Source organism: Heterocephalus glaber, unplaced genomic scaffold (genome assembly GCF_053883595.1).
Source record: "Heterocephalus glaber isolate CG9 unplaced genomic scaffold, H.glaber_assembly_v1.0 deba00000621, whole genome shotgun sequence".
Lineage (NCBI taxonomy): Eukaryota > Metazoa > Chordata > Mammalia > Rodentia > Bathyergidae > Heterocephalus > Heterocephalus glaber.
Window position 1 is genome coordinate 1,341,409 of NW_028258153.1, and position 15,505 is coordinate 1,356,913.

The 15,505-nt window shown below is 42.9% G+C and overlaps 1 protein-coding gene across 3 annotated transcripts in view; it reads left to right on the forward strand.

Annotated features, from left to right (window-relative positions):
* Serpine2 (serpin family E member 2) overlaps nucleotides 1–6,625 on the forward strand; it is a 59,500-nt gene extending 52,875 nt beyond the window's left edge. For all 3 annotated transcript variants that reach the window (XM_004864465.4, XM_087205988.1, XM_087205987.1), the window contains exons 6-9: nucleotides 126–226; nucleotides 2,161–2,247; nucleotides 4,923–5,006; nucleotides 5,882–6,625. In XM_004864465.4, coding sequence (XP_004864522.1) covers nucleotides 126–226; nucleotides 2,161–2,247; nucleotides 4,923–5,006; nucleotides 5,882–5,919 — 310 coding nt within the window. In that variant the 3' untranslated portion in view covers nucleotides 5,920–6,625. The remainder of the gene's footprint in view (nucleotides 1–125; nucleotides 227–2,160; nucleotides 2,248–4,922; nucleotides 5,007–5,881) is intronic.
* Nucleotides 6,626–15,505: the final 8,880 nt, after the last annotated feature.

Sequence of the window (15,505 nt, forward strand, 5' to 3'; positions counted from 1 at the left end):
AGTTCAGATTGTTCAAATCGTACTTTAAAAAGATTCTGCTTGTAAACAGGCACTGATGGTATCATTTTGTGCCATTTATAGCCTTGTGATCGCCCCCCCCACCCCGTTTTTCTGCTTTTGTGCAGGTTCACAGCTGTGGCACAAACAGATTTGAAGGAGCCGCTGAAAGTTCTTGGCATCACGGAGATGTTTGATCCATCAAAGGCCAATTTTGCAAAAATAACAAGTATGTCCAGTGTAAAACTTATATGTAAAGAAAATGTTACAGACTGAGTCCCTGATTTGTTCAAGGAGAAAAGATGAGAATTAAGCCAGACGTGGTGGTGAAGCATGCCTGTAATCCCAGCCATTCAGGAGGCTGAGTCAGGAGAATTGCAAGTTCAAAGCCAGCCTGGGCAATTTACCAAGACCCTGTCTGAAAATAAAGTAAAAAAAGGGGTGGGGATGTACCTCAGTGGTAGAATGCTTGCCTCATACGTGCAAGGACCTAGGTTCAATCCCCAGTACCCAGGAAAAGAGACAGAATTAGAAATGCGTTGCCCTAACACTGACCAAGTTTTAATTTGATATATCACCAAATGGTGCTACTGACCTTCATCACTTATATCAACGTATGTCACTCGTGCCTACATTTCACGTGTTGGTTTCAGGCGAAGCCTCAGAGACTGCTCAGTTAGAGAAATATTCCGTGTACCACCTCTGCTGCCTAAAAGTTTGGCTCTTAATTAGATATTAGCTGCTCTTTGCTTTTCAAATCCAAGCGTTTTCCTTAAGTTTGAAAAACAAAAAAAAGATTTTTGAGCTCTCCAGTACTTCCATCAAGCAACAGTATAGGTACGCATTGAAGCCAGATATGTATTTTAGGGTTAATGGCCCTTAATTAGGAATATCATAAATTCAAACAAGTCTGATTATAATTCTTCTTTGCCAAAGCAGCTGTGACATCCCTGGCATCGTGTCCCTTCGCTTGCCGGTCTCTGTCCCCCTTTCTAGAGTTTATGTTTGAACGGCACCCACACTGTGTCCCCAGCCCAGCACAGTTAGCACCGCTTGCGACCCTGTCTGAAATACGTGATTCTGAATCTGGCCCAGACCCTATACAGGTGTTCGTTTCAACACCATCCTCTGGCCCGGTGCAGCTTGGGAAGCACTGTGTAACCTGCACTTCCCTCCTCGGGTTATCTGCTCCGCAGGCAACTGGGAGGTGTGGACAGGGAGGATCAGATCCCCCCTCGATGTTCTCTTTAACCTGCAAATGACTTGGGCCCTTTGCCCTTGGCATCCAGACCACTGCCCCATCAGGCCAGGGTTAACCTCCCTGGCCTTCTGTAAGGCCACACTGGGGCAGATGCTGGGTGCTTGGGCTTCGCAGAGACGGGCGGCAAGCGCCCTGGACGGTCCCTGAGGTGCAGTCACATTTGGTGTCCAGCTCTCCCTGAGACTCTGAGCTCTTCTCACACCCAGCACCTTTCTCTTACTGATATCCTGTGATGTGTGTGGCTGCTGTCGTGCAAAGCCAGCACTCATTCTGCTACTGACTAGCCCTGTGGCCTGAGGACAGATTTCCTAAGCCTGGGCCCCACTTTCCCCATCTGTAAATGCTGTCTGAAATCCTGATATTCTGTAATTGAAAAATAATATTGTTAACTTGCTTCTTCTGGAAAACTGGGCTTCTTTTAAAACTCTAAACCCTTTTTGAAGCTCTGTACTCTTGCCGGGTGTGGTGGCACACACCTGTGATCCCCACACTCGGGAGGCTGAGGCAGGAGGATCCCTGCGAGTTCAAGGCCATCCTGGGCTACATAGTGAGTTCAAGGCCAGCCTGAACTACACAGTGAGACTCTAGCTCCAAAAAACCCCCCAACTCTGTACTCTTTATTTTTGTAATAAAATTCTGAGAGATCAGAGTTGAACTATGGGCACTAAAACATTTGAGGTCTGGGCCTCCCTCCTAGAAGGGAGGGTGGCAGTTCACTTAGTAGACCTTGAATTCACCCCAGGTGGCAGCCACCTAAGGCCTTGTCTCTAGGACTATCAGAGGTCCCTCCCTGACACACTTTAAGAACTAGGATTTGCCATGGCTTTGAGGTTTCTCTCCCAGCCAGATGGACGGACAGCTTGTACATCATTCACTCATTTTATTTTGTTTGCTGCAAACAGGGTCAGAAAACCTTCATGTTTCTCAAATCTTGCAAAAAGCAAAAATTGAAGTCAGTGAAGATGGAACCAAAGCTTCTGCAGCAACGAGTAAGTGGTGGGGGTCACAGGCAGACAGGGCTGGTTGGTTCTGGTAGGGAAACAGACTCGCTCCAGTTCATTTGTTAGCTTAGCAGATAGCCACGAGGCCCTGCTTCTGACCAGGCCCCGTGAGCTGTCCCCTGGGAAATGACAGACCATGGATCAACCACATCTTCCATCCCCTCTCTTTAAGTGAGAGAAATTCCTGCAGGATGGGAGTCAGCAAACTTCTAAAATGAACCACACAGCATGCACTTCAGCTTTGCAGTCCATTCTGCTAGCATCACAACTTCTCAAATCTGATTACAGCACGAGAACAGCCTTGGATAATTCAGTTGATTGGGTGTGGCTGGGTTTCAAAGAACTTCATTCACAAAAACAGCATTTGGTCCTGTAGACTTGGCCTGAGGATAGTAATTTGCTGGCTGCTGCTCTCAGGAGGATGAGGCATATTTGGGCTTCTTATTGGCAGCAAAGACATGTTTTCAAATTGAAACATAAAATAACAGCAAGTACTTGTAGGAAAATAGCTAATAAGATCTCTTTGGGACAAAGGGAAGAATTAGCGAGCATCTGTCACTCGGTAGCAGGATTGCTCTGGCATTTCTTTGATAATTAGAACATCTACATCTGCTTTCTCCTCAGTGGCTTACATAGTGCAGGAGAGAATAGAATAATCTTAAGTCAGTCAGTTTCTGCCATGTGAGAGTGGATGGAAAGATCTGGCCAAAATCTGTAAGTTCATAAAGTGAAGAACCTCGCTATACTTCCAGCTGGGTCAAATATTTCTGGTCATTAAAAAATACCATTCAGGGCCAGGGATTTAGCTCAGTGGCACCAAGCTTGCCTTACAAGTGCAAGGTCCTGAGTTGGATCCCCGGTACCAAAAAAATAAAAAATAAAAAATACCATTCATACTCACAATAGACACCTTATTGCCTTTCTCAAATTAAAAAAAAAAAATTATTCCTTTAAAATAGCATTAAAGGAAGACCTCGAATAAGAGACGTGGAATTTTTAAGGTGACCTTTGTCCTTTCTAGGTGATTGTAAGTGACATCTAAACTTTGCCAAAGTTACTGACCAATTCTGCCAACTAGAATAACTCTCGGGACCTGCTGTACAATTAGGGGGCCCTGTGCAATATGAAAATACAGATCTCCTTGTTCAGAACGCACTAAGAATTTCAAGGCCGCAACAGCAGGGTAGTGAATGAATATAGAGCCCTGTGTCACCACCTGGGTCCTGCCGTGTTAATCGGCACAGGCTGCCATAGCTGATGCTGTAGAGTGGGGGCTTAAATGACAGAAATTTATTTTTTCCAGCTCTGGAGGCTGGAAGTCCAAGATCAAGGTGTTGGCAGGTTTGGCTCCTCCCAGGGTCTTTCTCATTTGGCCTGCAGATGGCGCCTCCTCCCGCTGTGCTCACGTGGTCTCTCCCTGCCTCCCTCCGCCTTCTAGAAAGGACACTACTCTTGCTGGATTAGGGTTTTGCTCATAGGACCTCATTTGTCCTTAATAACCTTCAAATACAGTCATATTAGGGAGTTGGGACTTAAACATATGAATTTGGTGAGGGACAGACACAGTTCTTACCACCCACTAATTATTCCTGGATTTTTAGTAACCCTGGGTGGTTTGCCCCAGAGTAACCACAGGTGTTCCACATTTTCACATCAAGCCAAAGTCACTAGGTTTGAGGAAGAGGACTTCAATTTCTGCAGGCATGTGGTAGTTATGTTATACCCGTGCCCTCCCTCAGGGCCTACTCATAGGCTTATTAAATGGGAACCACCATTGGTTAGCATGGCAAAGAAAGAAGATCAAAGACCCATGAGCCTGAAGGAATTTGCTTTCTAAGTCAGATGTCTATTCCTGAGCTGCTGATCAGTAACATAGTGTAGTAGGCCCAGATGAATGCTCTAGATTCTGGTGCAAAAGAAACCTAAATGATGTGCCAAAGGACACGGCACAGACAAAACAGCTGAGAATTGAGCTGGGCCTTGATCTACAGAAAGGATTTGGAAAGATTGAAAAGGACCAGGGGTGTAGGAGAAGGAGTCCAAGAAATGGAGGGAGGAGGAGAAAGGGGAAGGGTAGTAGATAAACTAAGATATGTTGTGTGTATATACCAACTCCCCACGATGAATGTCACCATTCTATACTATAAACATCTACCAGTAAGTAAAAAAATAAAAAGGACCAGGGGAGACCAGAAGTGGTTGTGCACACCTAGAATCGCAGGACTCAGAGGCTGAGGAAGGGAGATCACAAGTTCAAGGCCAGCTTGGACTACACAGCAAGTGCCTGTCTCAAAACAACAACAACAACAAAAGTTATGGGGACCTTCATCGGCACAGCAGATGGTATGAATAAAAATAGCTAATAGTAGCAGTGACTGTGCATTCAGTGTTCACTGTTTGAAGAGCTGTAATATGTTTTATGTCATTTAATCCTCATAAAAACACTTTAAGAAGTAAGTATGTTTATTGGAGAAGATGGTGCTTTTATTGAATAAATGAGACAGTAAGTGTAAAGGACCTGGCCCGTGGTAGGTATTCAGTCAGTGCTGGTCATTGAGACAGTTGTTTTGGACAGGAATTAAGTGTGTCCTCAGACACCAGAAGCTCACCACCTCGCCGGCCCTATGCTGGGCATATAATGCATTTTCCTTTTGTTCCCCCAGCCGCGATTCTAATCGCAAGGTCATCGCCTCCCTGGTTTATAGTGGACAGACCTTTTCTATTTTTTATCCGACACAATCCTACAGGTAAGTGACTCTCCTCTTCTGTTGTTCACTGCCTGTTAGAATCCAGAAAGGTGTAGCGTGGTCGTAGTTGTACCCCACAGTGTTGCCTTTAATCTGTTTCCCTTCTATCGACAACGTATAACCGCCCTCAGGAAAGAGATGGGAAAATCAAAGCTGTGTTTACAGAGTGTGACGAAGCCCTTTAAGTACGGACAGGGTCTAGGTTTGGGGACAACGGTGGTGGTTGCTTTTAATATACAGAGAGGCTCCACATCCCTTTAGAATACTTTAGACAGTTGTCCTGTATTTTTATAAATATATTAGTTAAAACTTTCCAAGAAGCTACATGTCTTCAACTTTTCTATGCTCACTCTGCCATTATGACCTGAGAATTGTTAATTCAGCACAATTTACCCCCACAAGCCATGAGTTCAGGCTTGGCTCTGGCCTCTCGTCATCTATAAAATAAAGATTATAGTAGTTGCTTCTTTTTAGTACAGTTATGAAGTAGGAATTATCTCTGTGGGAAGGTAGGCTTCATGTTGGTACAGAGTAGACACTGATAGTTTTAGCTTTTACTGTTACTTTAACCAACACTAGGGGGTAGTTCTTTGTCCTTTTATCCCACTGCATTTTTAATGTCCTAATCAATATGTTTCAACACTTATCTTTAAATTAGTAGAAATGAAATATTTACATTTCACGCACTCAGTTACCATGTATGACCAGTGGCCACCATATTAGACAGGAAAGATAGACCCCATCTCTCCTTGTAGAAAGTTCTATCAAACAGTGCAACTGAGCAATCAGTTAAATATGGCTCCTTCCCTTCCCTTAAATGTAATATTTTTCATCTTATTTTAAGTATTACTCATTATTTTCTTTTAATTCTCCAGGTGCTGTCTTATTCATGGGGCAGATAAACAAACCCTGAAGAGTGTACAAAAGAAACATGCAAAGACTACTTTGCTACGAAGAAAAGACTTTTTTCTTACATCTTTCATAGTTCTGTTAAATATTTTTGTATGTTCTTTCATTTTCAAAGTTTAGTTCTTAGCAGCAGACTCAATGATGCAAGCATTTCTGTTCTGGGAGATATACAAGAGAAGGGCAGGATGGCTGGAGCACTGTACTGAGAAACGAATAGAAAAGCTTCAAAATGTCGAAAAGATTCTTTAAACTACTGAATGGTTACCTAGGTTAACAATCCTCTTGAATATTTGCTGTCTGTCCAGTTCAGGACTTTTGTTTTGTTTTGTTTATATTTGTGGCTTTTCAGGAGAAATTTAATCAGTGTAACAATAAATAAGGACATTTTAGCTTTTACTCTTCTGTGGAAAAAAAGTGATTTGCCTTTTTAATTCCTTTCCTCCACTTTCATCCAAAGTCTTGACAGCAAGCATTATTTGGGGGGTGAAAATAGCAAAACGTCTAGCCTCTTTGTGTGATTTTGCTGTTGTTGCCGTTGTTGTTTTACATAATGCATGTACTCACTAAAATAAAGTTTTTAAAACTAATGTCTTGCTAGGCAAGGTTTGCCGTTGTGCAGTGTGCTTGTCACTACTGGTCTGTACTCATTGGATTTGCATTTTTGTATTTTGTACAAAGTAAAAATAAAGTGTTATGAGTAGTTAAGAAAAGTGCCATTTCTCTGCTGTTTGAAAACACAACAAAGGAAACTGCCTTTTAAAAATCGATTGGCCTCTTCCAATAAGTCTTTACACAGGGGCAACAGCAGCACGTTCAAAGCTACTGCACCTTTTTCTGTCCTTTTCTCTAAACCTGCCAAGCAAACACTATTCCTTGCTTCCCTGTATCTTGGCTTATAGATCACTTCAAAGGAGTAACTCTAACAATAATCCCAGGTCTACTCTCAACTGCCATTCACTGAAGCAGGAGCTGAGTATTTTCAGCAAAGATAGGGATTTTGTACAACGCCAGAGAAAAGCTGCTGGAGACTGATACACTGGCAATCGGAGGCTTGAGTGACAGTTTCATTTTTGATGATAGGCTAGAGTTTTTGAAACAATTTTTGTTTTGCTTTGTTCCTTGGGATGATTTTCCAAGTTGAACTCAAACATCACAATCATGTTGCCATTTGCCTGGGGTTTTTTTCTCCAGTAATTTCCTAAAGATTCATGAAAACTTGTCTAAATCAGAATGGTTTAAAAGTTTTCTTATCCAAAGTTAAAATATATTTTCTTTGTTCTAAGCCATGATGTCTTCTTGTCACTCTTTAGGTATACATTAAAACATCACATTCAACACTGCATCTATTTGCCATTTGTAGTTCTTATTTGTAAAGTGGGCTGAACATTGACAAATGTGTACTTCAGACCAAAGGAGAAGAGAAAGGGGAGAATGCTTTTCCTTTTCGGGGAATAAATACCCAAAAAACACCAAACCTATTTTAAATGGTTCCCTACGGCCATATATATATTCCAGTTAACATGCAAATCGCTACTGGTATGTTTTAGAGCCCATCTTTCTGGGTTTTCCAGTATTCTGCTCCCATTCAGTAATATTTTGACTTTTTAAAAATAGCAATACTGCTGACAGTAAAATGAGAATTGTAATCCCCATTCATTATTTATTCAAGTGCTGTATTATTCAGGGTTCTTCACAGAAACAAAACTGTTAGACTTTATCTGTGACAAAATACCTGAGAAAAATTACTTAAAGGAGGAAAGGTTTATTTGGACCCATGGTTTGGGGCCATGGTCACTTGTCTCCTTTGTTTCTGTGATGAAGCAGAACATGGTAAAAGGGCAGGACAGGGAAAGCCGCTGATCTCCGCAGAAAAAGGCTTCCAGGCTTCCTCCTATTTTTATTACATCCGGGGCCCCAGTCTACTGGGCGGTGCCGCCCACATTCGGGGCGGGTCTCCCCCCTTAATTTGCTGTCCCACCTGCCAATCATCTCTGGAACTACCCTCACAGACATAGTCGGAAGTGTGCTTTATTAATGTCCTAGGTGTTTCTCCAATCAATCAAATGTGACCATCGCCAGAACCAGTAGGATAGATAAAGATACACGAGGTAGGATTTATTATGGGAATTGGCTTACATGATTCTGGGGGCTCAGAAGTCCCTTGAATGTCCGTCTACAAGCTGGAGACTCAAAGGAGCTGGTGACACAGCTCAATTTGAAGGCTGAGAACCAGAGAAGCCTTGCTAACTCTCAGAGGCAGGGGCCCCGAGAACCTACGGCTTTGGTGTCCGCTGTCAAGTGAGGTCCCAGCTCCCAGAGACAGTGAAATCAGTCCCCTGTGCAGTTTCTGTTGTTCCTCAACTGACTGACTGATCACACTGGGAAGGGCAGATCTTCCGTACTCAGTCTGCTGACTGAAATGCCCTTCGCTGCTGGAAGCACCCCGCAGGCAGACCCAGAAATAACGCTTTACCAGCTATCTGGGTACCCAGCCCTTACTCCAGTGACATGGACACCTAAAATTAACCATCACAGATGCCTACCCAATTCCAACTCTAGAGGGTCCAGGCATAAATACATCTTTTCCCTAAGTAATTTCACCTTGGGAGCCAGAGAAACAGTCGTGGCACTGTAATGTATCCATCCCACTGCTGCAAGTGTGTTTCTAAGATGTGGAAGGACAGAGTGGATATGAGTCCCAGAGAAGGTGGACAAGTGGCTCCAGGAACAGCGATCCCCAGCTCCAACGGTGCTCATTCAAGAAGAGACTGGGAAGTGTTACACAGGCAGAGCAACCTAGGTACCGACATAGATGGGCTGCTCGTCAGTAGCATGGGGGTCACATTTGACAGAGCACATTAAATTTAGAAGTACCTGGTCCTGTTTGTCAGTACCTCTAATTATTAGTAAACTATCTAAGTTGAACAATGTACAGAACTTAGACCAGTATGGTGGGGCATGACTGTAATCCCAGCACTCAGGAGGCTGAGGCAGGGGGATCAGTACAAGTTTGAGTCCAGCGTGAGCAACATGAGTTCTTAGCCAACCTAAACTACATAGTGCAATACTGTCTAAAAGAAAAATGTATAGAACTTAGAAAAATCATAATATCAAGGTTACCAGCCTATATATCTTCTATTTCCACTTGATCCTTCCAACTACTTTTTCTTTCTTCAGTCCTCTATAGTCAACCTCAGATTCTGATCTTCACTGACTTTTGGAACCTATTTACAATCTCTGGTCTCGGGAGGGAAATTCCCTCTCAGTTTGACTGTTACCTTTTGATACACTTGTCCATGAGTCTGCAGAGCTTTTCTTTGAAAATATCAAATTTCTGCAAACTCCCTTCCTTGAGGGAAACTGGAATACATTTAAAATGGAGACTGCCACAAAAATTACAGGCTGTGATGGATCATTTTTGCTCTGTAGATGTGTCTGACCACACAATTTATCATATAGATTAGATGCCATGCTGAGTGTGAGTGGAGACAGGTGGCAATTTTCCCAGAGTAACAAACGGTAGACCTATGCAAAAGTGGAGCCAACCCCCAGTGCGGTCGCTCTTTGACACTTAACGGGATGGGTGCTCTCAGTTCTCCCGAAACACAATGGAAAGACAGCAGCACTGACCCAAAGGTGCTGCAAGCTCTATGTCTTAATGGCCGTTGGAGTCTTTGTTCTAAAAAAGAAATAATGACAGGTGACCTGGAAAAATTCCCAAGTGTGAGAACTTCACCAAGATTCAAGAGGACCGGTCACTTTTTGTTTTTCTGTAAATGAAAACCTGAATGACACATGAGCTTCGCATGTAGGGGCTGAGCTAGTGGAGCAGTGAATCCCGCCTGCTTAGACTGATCATTGGTGACTGACCATGGGAGATGGGGGCCTGGGTACACCGGCTGGTGACGGCTGTGTGCACAGACTCCTGGTGCTGAAACACTGTCCTCGGCCCACCTGGGGTCCACTCAGATGAAAACCATCACTGACTATACAGCCCCATTTCTTTGGAGATTCCTGGGCTGCACCCTTTCCCCGCTCTCTCAAGTCTTAAAGAAAAAGAAACAGCTGTGACCTCAGGGAGACAGTTTGCTAATTGAGAACATTTTGGTTTTCATCATACCAAGTACATTGTTGGTTAGATGTTGCAAATTACTGAGTATTAGATAGAAAAATGGAAATGAAGTTTTTAATTATCCAGCACTCTAAGCTCCTCAACCTCAAATTTAGAATCCCAGCTACCTAAGGTAGAAGGAAGCCTTGGACCTATTCTTCCTAGACAAGGGAACGATTCTAAGGCCGAGAACTGAGTCCTAGGGACAGACGGTCAGGAGCTCCATTAACATCATTAATCTGATGATGGCCAGCTGCGTTTTCACTAGATTTGTCTCTGAACTGTGGGTCACTGTGAAATGTCCCCCAGGCCCTACTGACGCACTGTCTCCGTGTGAAGGTGACATCAATAATTTACGTAGCTGAAGCATCACCAGAAGGTCTGGCAAACTCTCCTCAGACTTCGAAAATACCCTTCTCTAGCTGTCAATGACCTATGACGCATCTCTTCTGGAACGAGGATCAGAATAAATTCATTGGTGCATTTTGCAATTTTATTTTATATTATTTTATTGCACTTTACAATTTAACGTACACCAACTCTGGTAAATAGTCTATGAATAACCAAAGAACACAGTTTTTCCTGGGTAGATGGAGAAAAAAGTTTTATTTTTCTCAATTGCTTTTCCCTCAGAAAATTTTTCTTGTAAATTTTTTTCTTCTTAAACCATTAGCCTTTTATTAGTGACCACAGTCCGATAAGTGAACAAGAAGTGAATATTAGTGAAAGCACAGTCACTGCCAACAGTAAACACTTCTCTTTTAGGAGCGTGTGTGCTTGTGATTTGTTTGTTTCTTGAGCCAGGATTTTACTACATAGCTCGGGCTGGCCCAGATCTCGCCATGTAGCCTAGACTGGCCTCAAACTCACGATCCTCTGGCCTCAGCCAAGTGCTGGATTATAGGTGTGCCCCGCCACACCTGGCTTGTGATTTTCAATTACATGAGTTTTCTGCTGGAAAAAATGTTCACAGCTTGCAAAATGGGACTACATCAAGCAGCCACTCTTGGTATTGTAGAGAGCCATGGATGTCAGGGGGGTCTGATGCCCAACCAAAGTCAAGAGCTACAGTTTTAAGCCCAGAGGACAATGGTTGAGGATCCTGGCAAATGACCGAGGATGGAGGGATCAGCAGGAGTGCAGATGCTGGGCAGCCTGCTGCCAGTTGTGCCTCAGCTGGGCGTGCTGTGAGCGGGCCTCCCTGGCGGGAGGAACACCTAACCCTGAGCTTCAGCGAGTGTCGAGATGGACGCTAGGATTCCCCTGGCTGTGCGGCGCAAGCATTATCTTCAGAAAAGGAAAAGGAAGAAAGGAACAGTAGTAAAGGAGCTAGGGGAAAATAAAGTTTTGTTTTGGGCAGCCCTGCAATTTTCCCTCTTCCAGCGAACAAAAGGGGCTCAACCATCCACATCGCCGCATCAGAGGTGAACTGAGTCCTGAGGGTCCTGCAGAAATACTAGAAATGCTACTCGGGGCCTGGAAAAGTCTCATTACATTGTTATCTTGTGCCTTACCTGGTTTCTAGAAGAAGTAGAAAACTTTGTCAAGACGGCATAGAGCGTCCCAAGTTGTGCTGTAGGACTAGAGCACCATCTTGTGGTCAAAATCAGTATCGTGCTGAACACAAAAATAGCCTCGTGTTTCCTTAACGAGAATTGTAATTCTAGGATCATTTTCTCATGGCCCCCCAAAAGAAAAACCTTTCAGAACAATATTCCTCATTTTATAACGCATATGAGATCATTTGAATTTTAAAATTACAGTACATATGAATTGTATCATTGAGTCTATACATGTTCAATCTTAAATTCTGGCTACCAGACCTTTTTGGCACATTTATTCTATGGGCTTAAGGAACTGAAGAATGGGAAAAAAAAAGAGTCAGAATTTCAAGATGATGATTACTGTCTTCCTCTGGTACCAACCCAAGTTCAATCTTTATCTCAAAAGCGGTCTCATCAACACAGATTAACAGTGGTCCAAGGGGTCAACTGGTGTGGCTGTTTGGTTCCTGTAAATCACATTCAAGAGGAAAAATTCTAAGGTGTTAAAACCCAAATCAGGAAAAATCACAGGCGAGGGTCTCTGGTTACCATGGTTATGAATGCTCCAAGTTAAAGATCAGGATACCAAATTACAAATAGAATCCTTAGATCGTTACAAATATATATTTGCTTACTACAAGAAATCCCCCAAAGATTTGTAATTCACTGCAGCCAGCATTTGTGAAGTATAATAGTTGTATTCACAAATATTTTTTCATTTGTATAATTGGAACAATTTAAGAAATTATAATTATTTACAAACATTTAAAAGGTTCTTTTTGGCTGGAGATTTAGCTCAGTGGTTTCGTTGCCTGCTGCGCAAGCACAAGGACCCGAGTTCAATCCCTGGTACCAAAAAATAAAAATAAAAAATAAAAAATAAATAAAAGGTTCTTTTTGATATCAGCTATATACTTGGATAAAATATATTGGTGTCAAAAATTTGAGGTGTGTTAAGACTGTTTGTTTGGGTCTGTTTTTTTGAGACAGGGTCTCACCAGGCAGCACAGGCTGGCCAGGAATTCACTCTGCAGCCCAGCCCAGTCCGGCCTTGAGCTCATGGCGCTCTGCCTGACTCAGCCTCCTGAGTGCTGAGATAGCAGGTGTGCACCATGACTAGTTTTGCTATAAAAATGTGGTTTACATTCAAATTCTTGAAGTGTTTGATGCTTCATATGGCCAAGGTGTAGTATGGTAGAGTTAATAGTGTATGAGTAAACATGCTGTAATTTTAAAAGATGCTGTGAATAAAAATTTAAGTTTAAAACAAATGTTCAGTTTATGGCACTTGGTCACACACTGCATCTGATGATAGTTGTGTCCACGTGTTCCTCTCAGCCACCTATCACACTCAATGTGTATTCTCAAAGGACAAAAAAGTTAGCAGAAATCGATTTTAAGTTTCTAGCCATTTCATACGGAACTGTAAAGTATGTTAATTTTCTACATTCCAGCCCATTACATTTCAGTGGGTACTTTAAAACATATATACAATTTGAGCCAGATGTGATGGCGCACACCTGTAATCCCAGCACTTGGGAGACTGAGGCAGGAGGATCGCTTCAAGTTGGAGGCCAGCCTGGGCTACATAGTGAGTCCAAGGCCAGCCTGAACTGCCCAAGAACTTGTCTCAGAAAAAAAAAAGAAAAAATGTTCAACAAAGATTTTACTTAGAGATGTGTGGAAATCACATTTTAAAGGAAGTATGGATCTCTTTACTTGGAAAGTAGTTACAGGTACTATGCTAGGTTTGGTCCTTATGTAAACCTAGAAGCAGCCAGGATGAGGAGGTTGAAAATCTCAGGTAAGGAGAGGTCCCCTGCCACCTTCCAGGCTAAGAGCTACAAATACTCAAGAGCAGGGGCTGCACTTCCCACACTACTTGGGATAGGGTGGGGGTACCGAGTTTGCAACTTGATTCTCTAAACTAAAAAAATGCCTGCCTAAAAAACCTAGGGTAGTATCTAGCTAAACACATTTCACATATAGCGGACGCCTAAGTGGTTAGTTGATGCTGTCCTTTGCTTCTCAGAAACTTTCACTGTGCAACTTTTTTTGCACAGTGCCAATGAGTTATTCTGATGACAAACACAAGTGGTGCTGATCTTCTAACCTGTGTCCAATTACTGGAGATGGAGTCAACTCTCCAAAAAAAAAGTGAACTTACATACCTAAATCTGTTTGGCCATTAGATATTTCTCTAATTTCCCCCTCTAACAGCCCCTTCTGTGATGGCTGTGAATCCTCTTACCCCTGGCCCAAATTCCTCTCCTGGCCAGGCTTGGAGCGGTCTGTGGTTGAGGTGAGCCGAGTATGCCTGTGCAGTAGGCAGGACTGCTGCCTCAGCTGCCCACGGGCTGTTGGGAGTGCAGACTTCCTGAGTCTAAACAGCTGCCTTTAAAATTCACTGCAGACAAAGCTGGAGCATGAAGCACTTTCTAGCTTCAGAAAGAATGCTGAACTAATGGCTCTGACCTAGGTGTGGGATTCCTGTTGTTTTCATGGGGACAGAGATGAACACAAGACTGTGAACCAGGGGTCGGCACGTGGCTGTTCCCGCCAGCTGGCGTGGAACTTGTCCCGCTGGTCAGTAAGCTGAGTAACAGGGAGGCTTTTTAGCAGATGCACTTCCGCTCTTCCCACCCGGCAGTCCTGTAGGCTGACTGTTATGGACTGCCTCTTCGAGCTCTGCTTGCACTGTGCTGTGAAATGAATTCTGGCCAATGTGAGCCTCGGGAAGAGCTGAGTGAACAGCAGGATGAGATCCGGGTTTTACTCCCGAGTTCTCTCCTTACCCAGTCACTGTCGACTGGCCATCTCTACCAAAGGCACCAGATCTATTAGGCAGCTCCTGCCTGTGCCTTTTCAACTCCCTCACGTGCTACCCGGACAGCACTGGCTACTGCTTCGGGTCCCCTTAGAAGTCCTTCGATAAACTCATCCTATTTGCCTGTGTTTTTCTCCCTCATACAGGATACTGACCAATACAAGCAGGGAAAGCTAACCTTCTCCCAGGAGCTCCCCTCCCATCTACTTCCAGCTGTCTCGCCACTTCCTGTTTAGATGGAGGTGGGAGGGGGGGACAGCATGACAAGGAAAGACAAAAATTTCATGGCAAAACAGTTGGCTTTAACATTTTTCTTCTTTTCTATTCTCAAGTCCAGTCTTGTTTTTCTTGTTAACCTCTGGGAATGACTACTAGCAGCTCAAACTAAAAACTATTACTGCTGCCAAAAAGGTAAAATGAAATAAAGCAAAGGGAATTTGCAGCTGAAGGATTATGGAACTGAGTATAAAGGATCAAAGAACTAGAAACACAAAGACTGCCCTCTACTGAATTCAATGTGTTCTAATACTTAGAAGAGTGCTTGGTACAAAATAGCCACGACGATTATGGAATATTAAACTGAATTAATAAACACACACCTTATTTTTCCATTAGCAATATTTTAAGCTGCTTTTGAGTTTCTTTTTCTTAGAATAGGCAGTTTCTTAAAAATGTAAAATTTACTTTTCTGCCATTTATTTTATGGAAATCAAATTAAGAAGCATACATACACAAAATTTTAAACCTTGCCTGTCGAGATCATGTAAAAAGCTGTCAGTTGTGATCTATACTTTGCATATCTAAAAGTCACAGCATTACCATCCTAAAGGTGATGAGAATGAAAGGTGATAACTTCCTATTGCCCTGGGTACACCAAGTTAAACTGCACCATGACACTGAAAGGAACGATGACTTTTTACTGGTATCACAGCAAACTTCCCCTAAGACATATGCCATGCTGTCTTGAATTGTAACAGCTCACAGATGGAGGGGAATAAAAGACACCTAGCTGTACACGTGAAATAATTAGGGAGAAAAGAAGGACTTCAGAAAATAATTTCTTAGAAAATTTAAAAAAAAAACAAACAATTTTGACAAAACACAAACC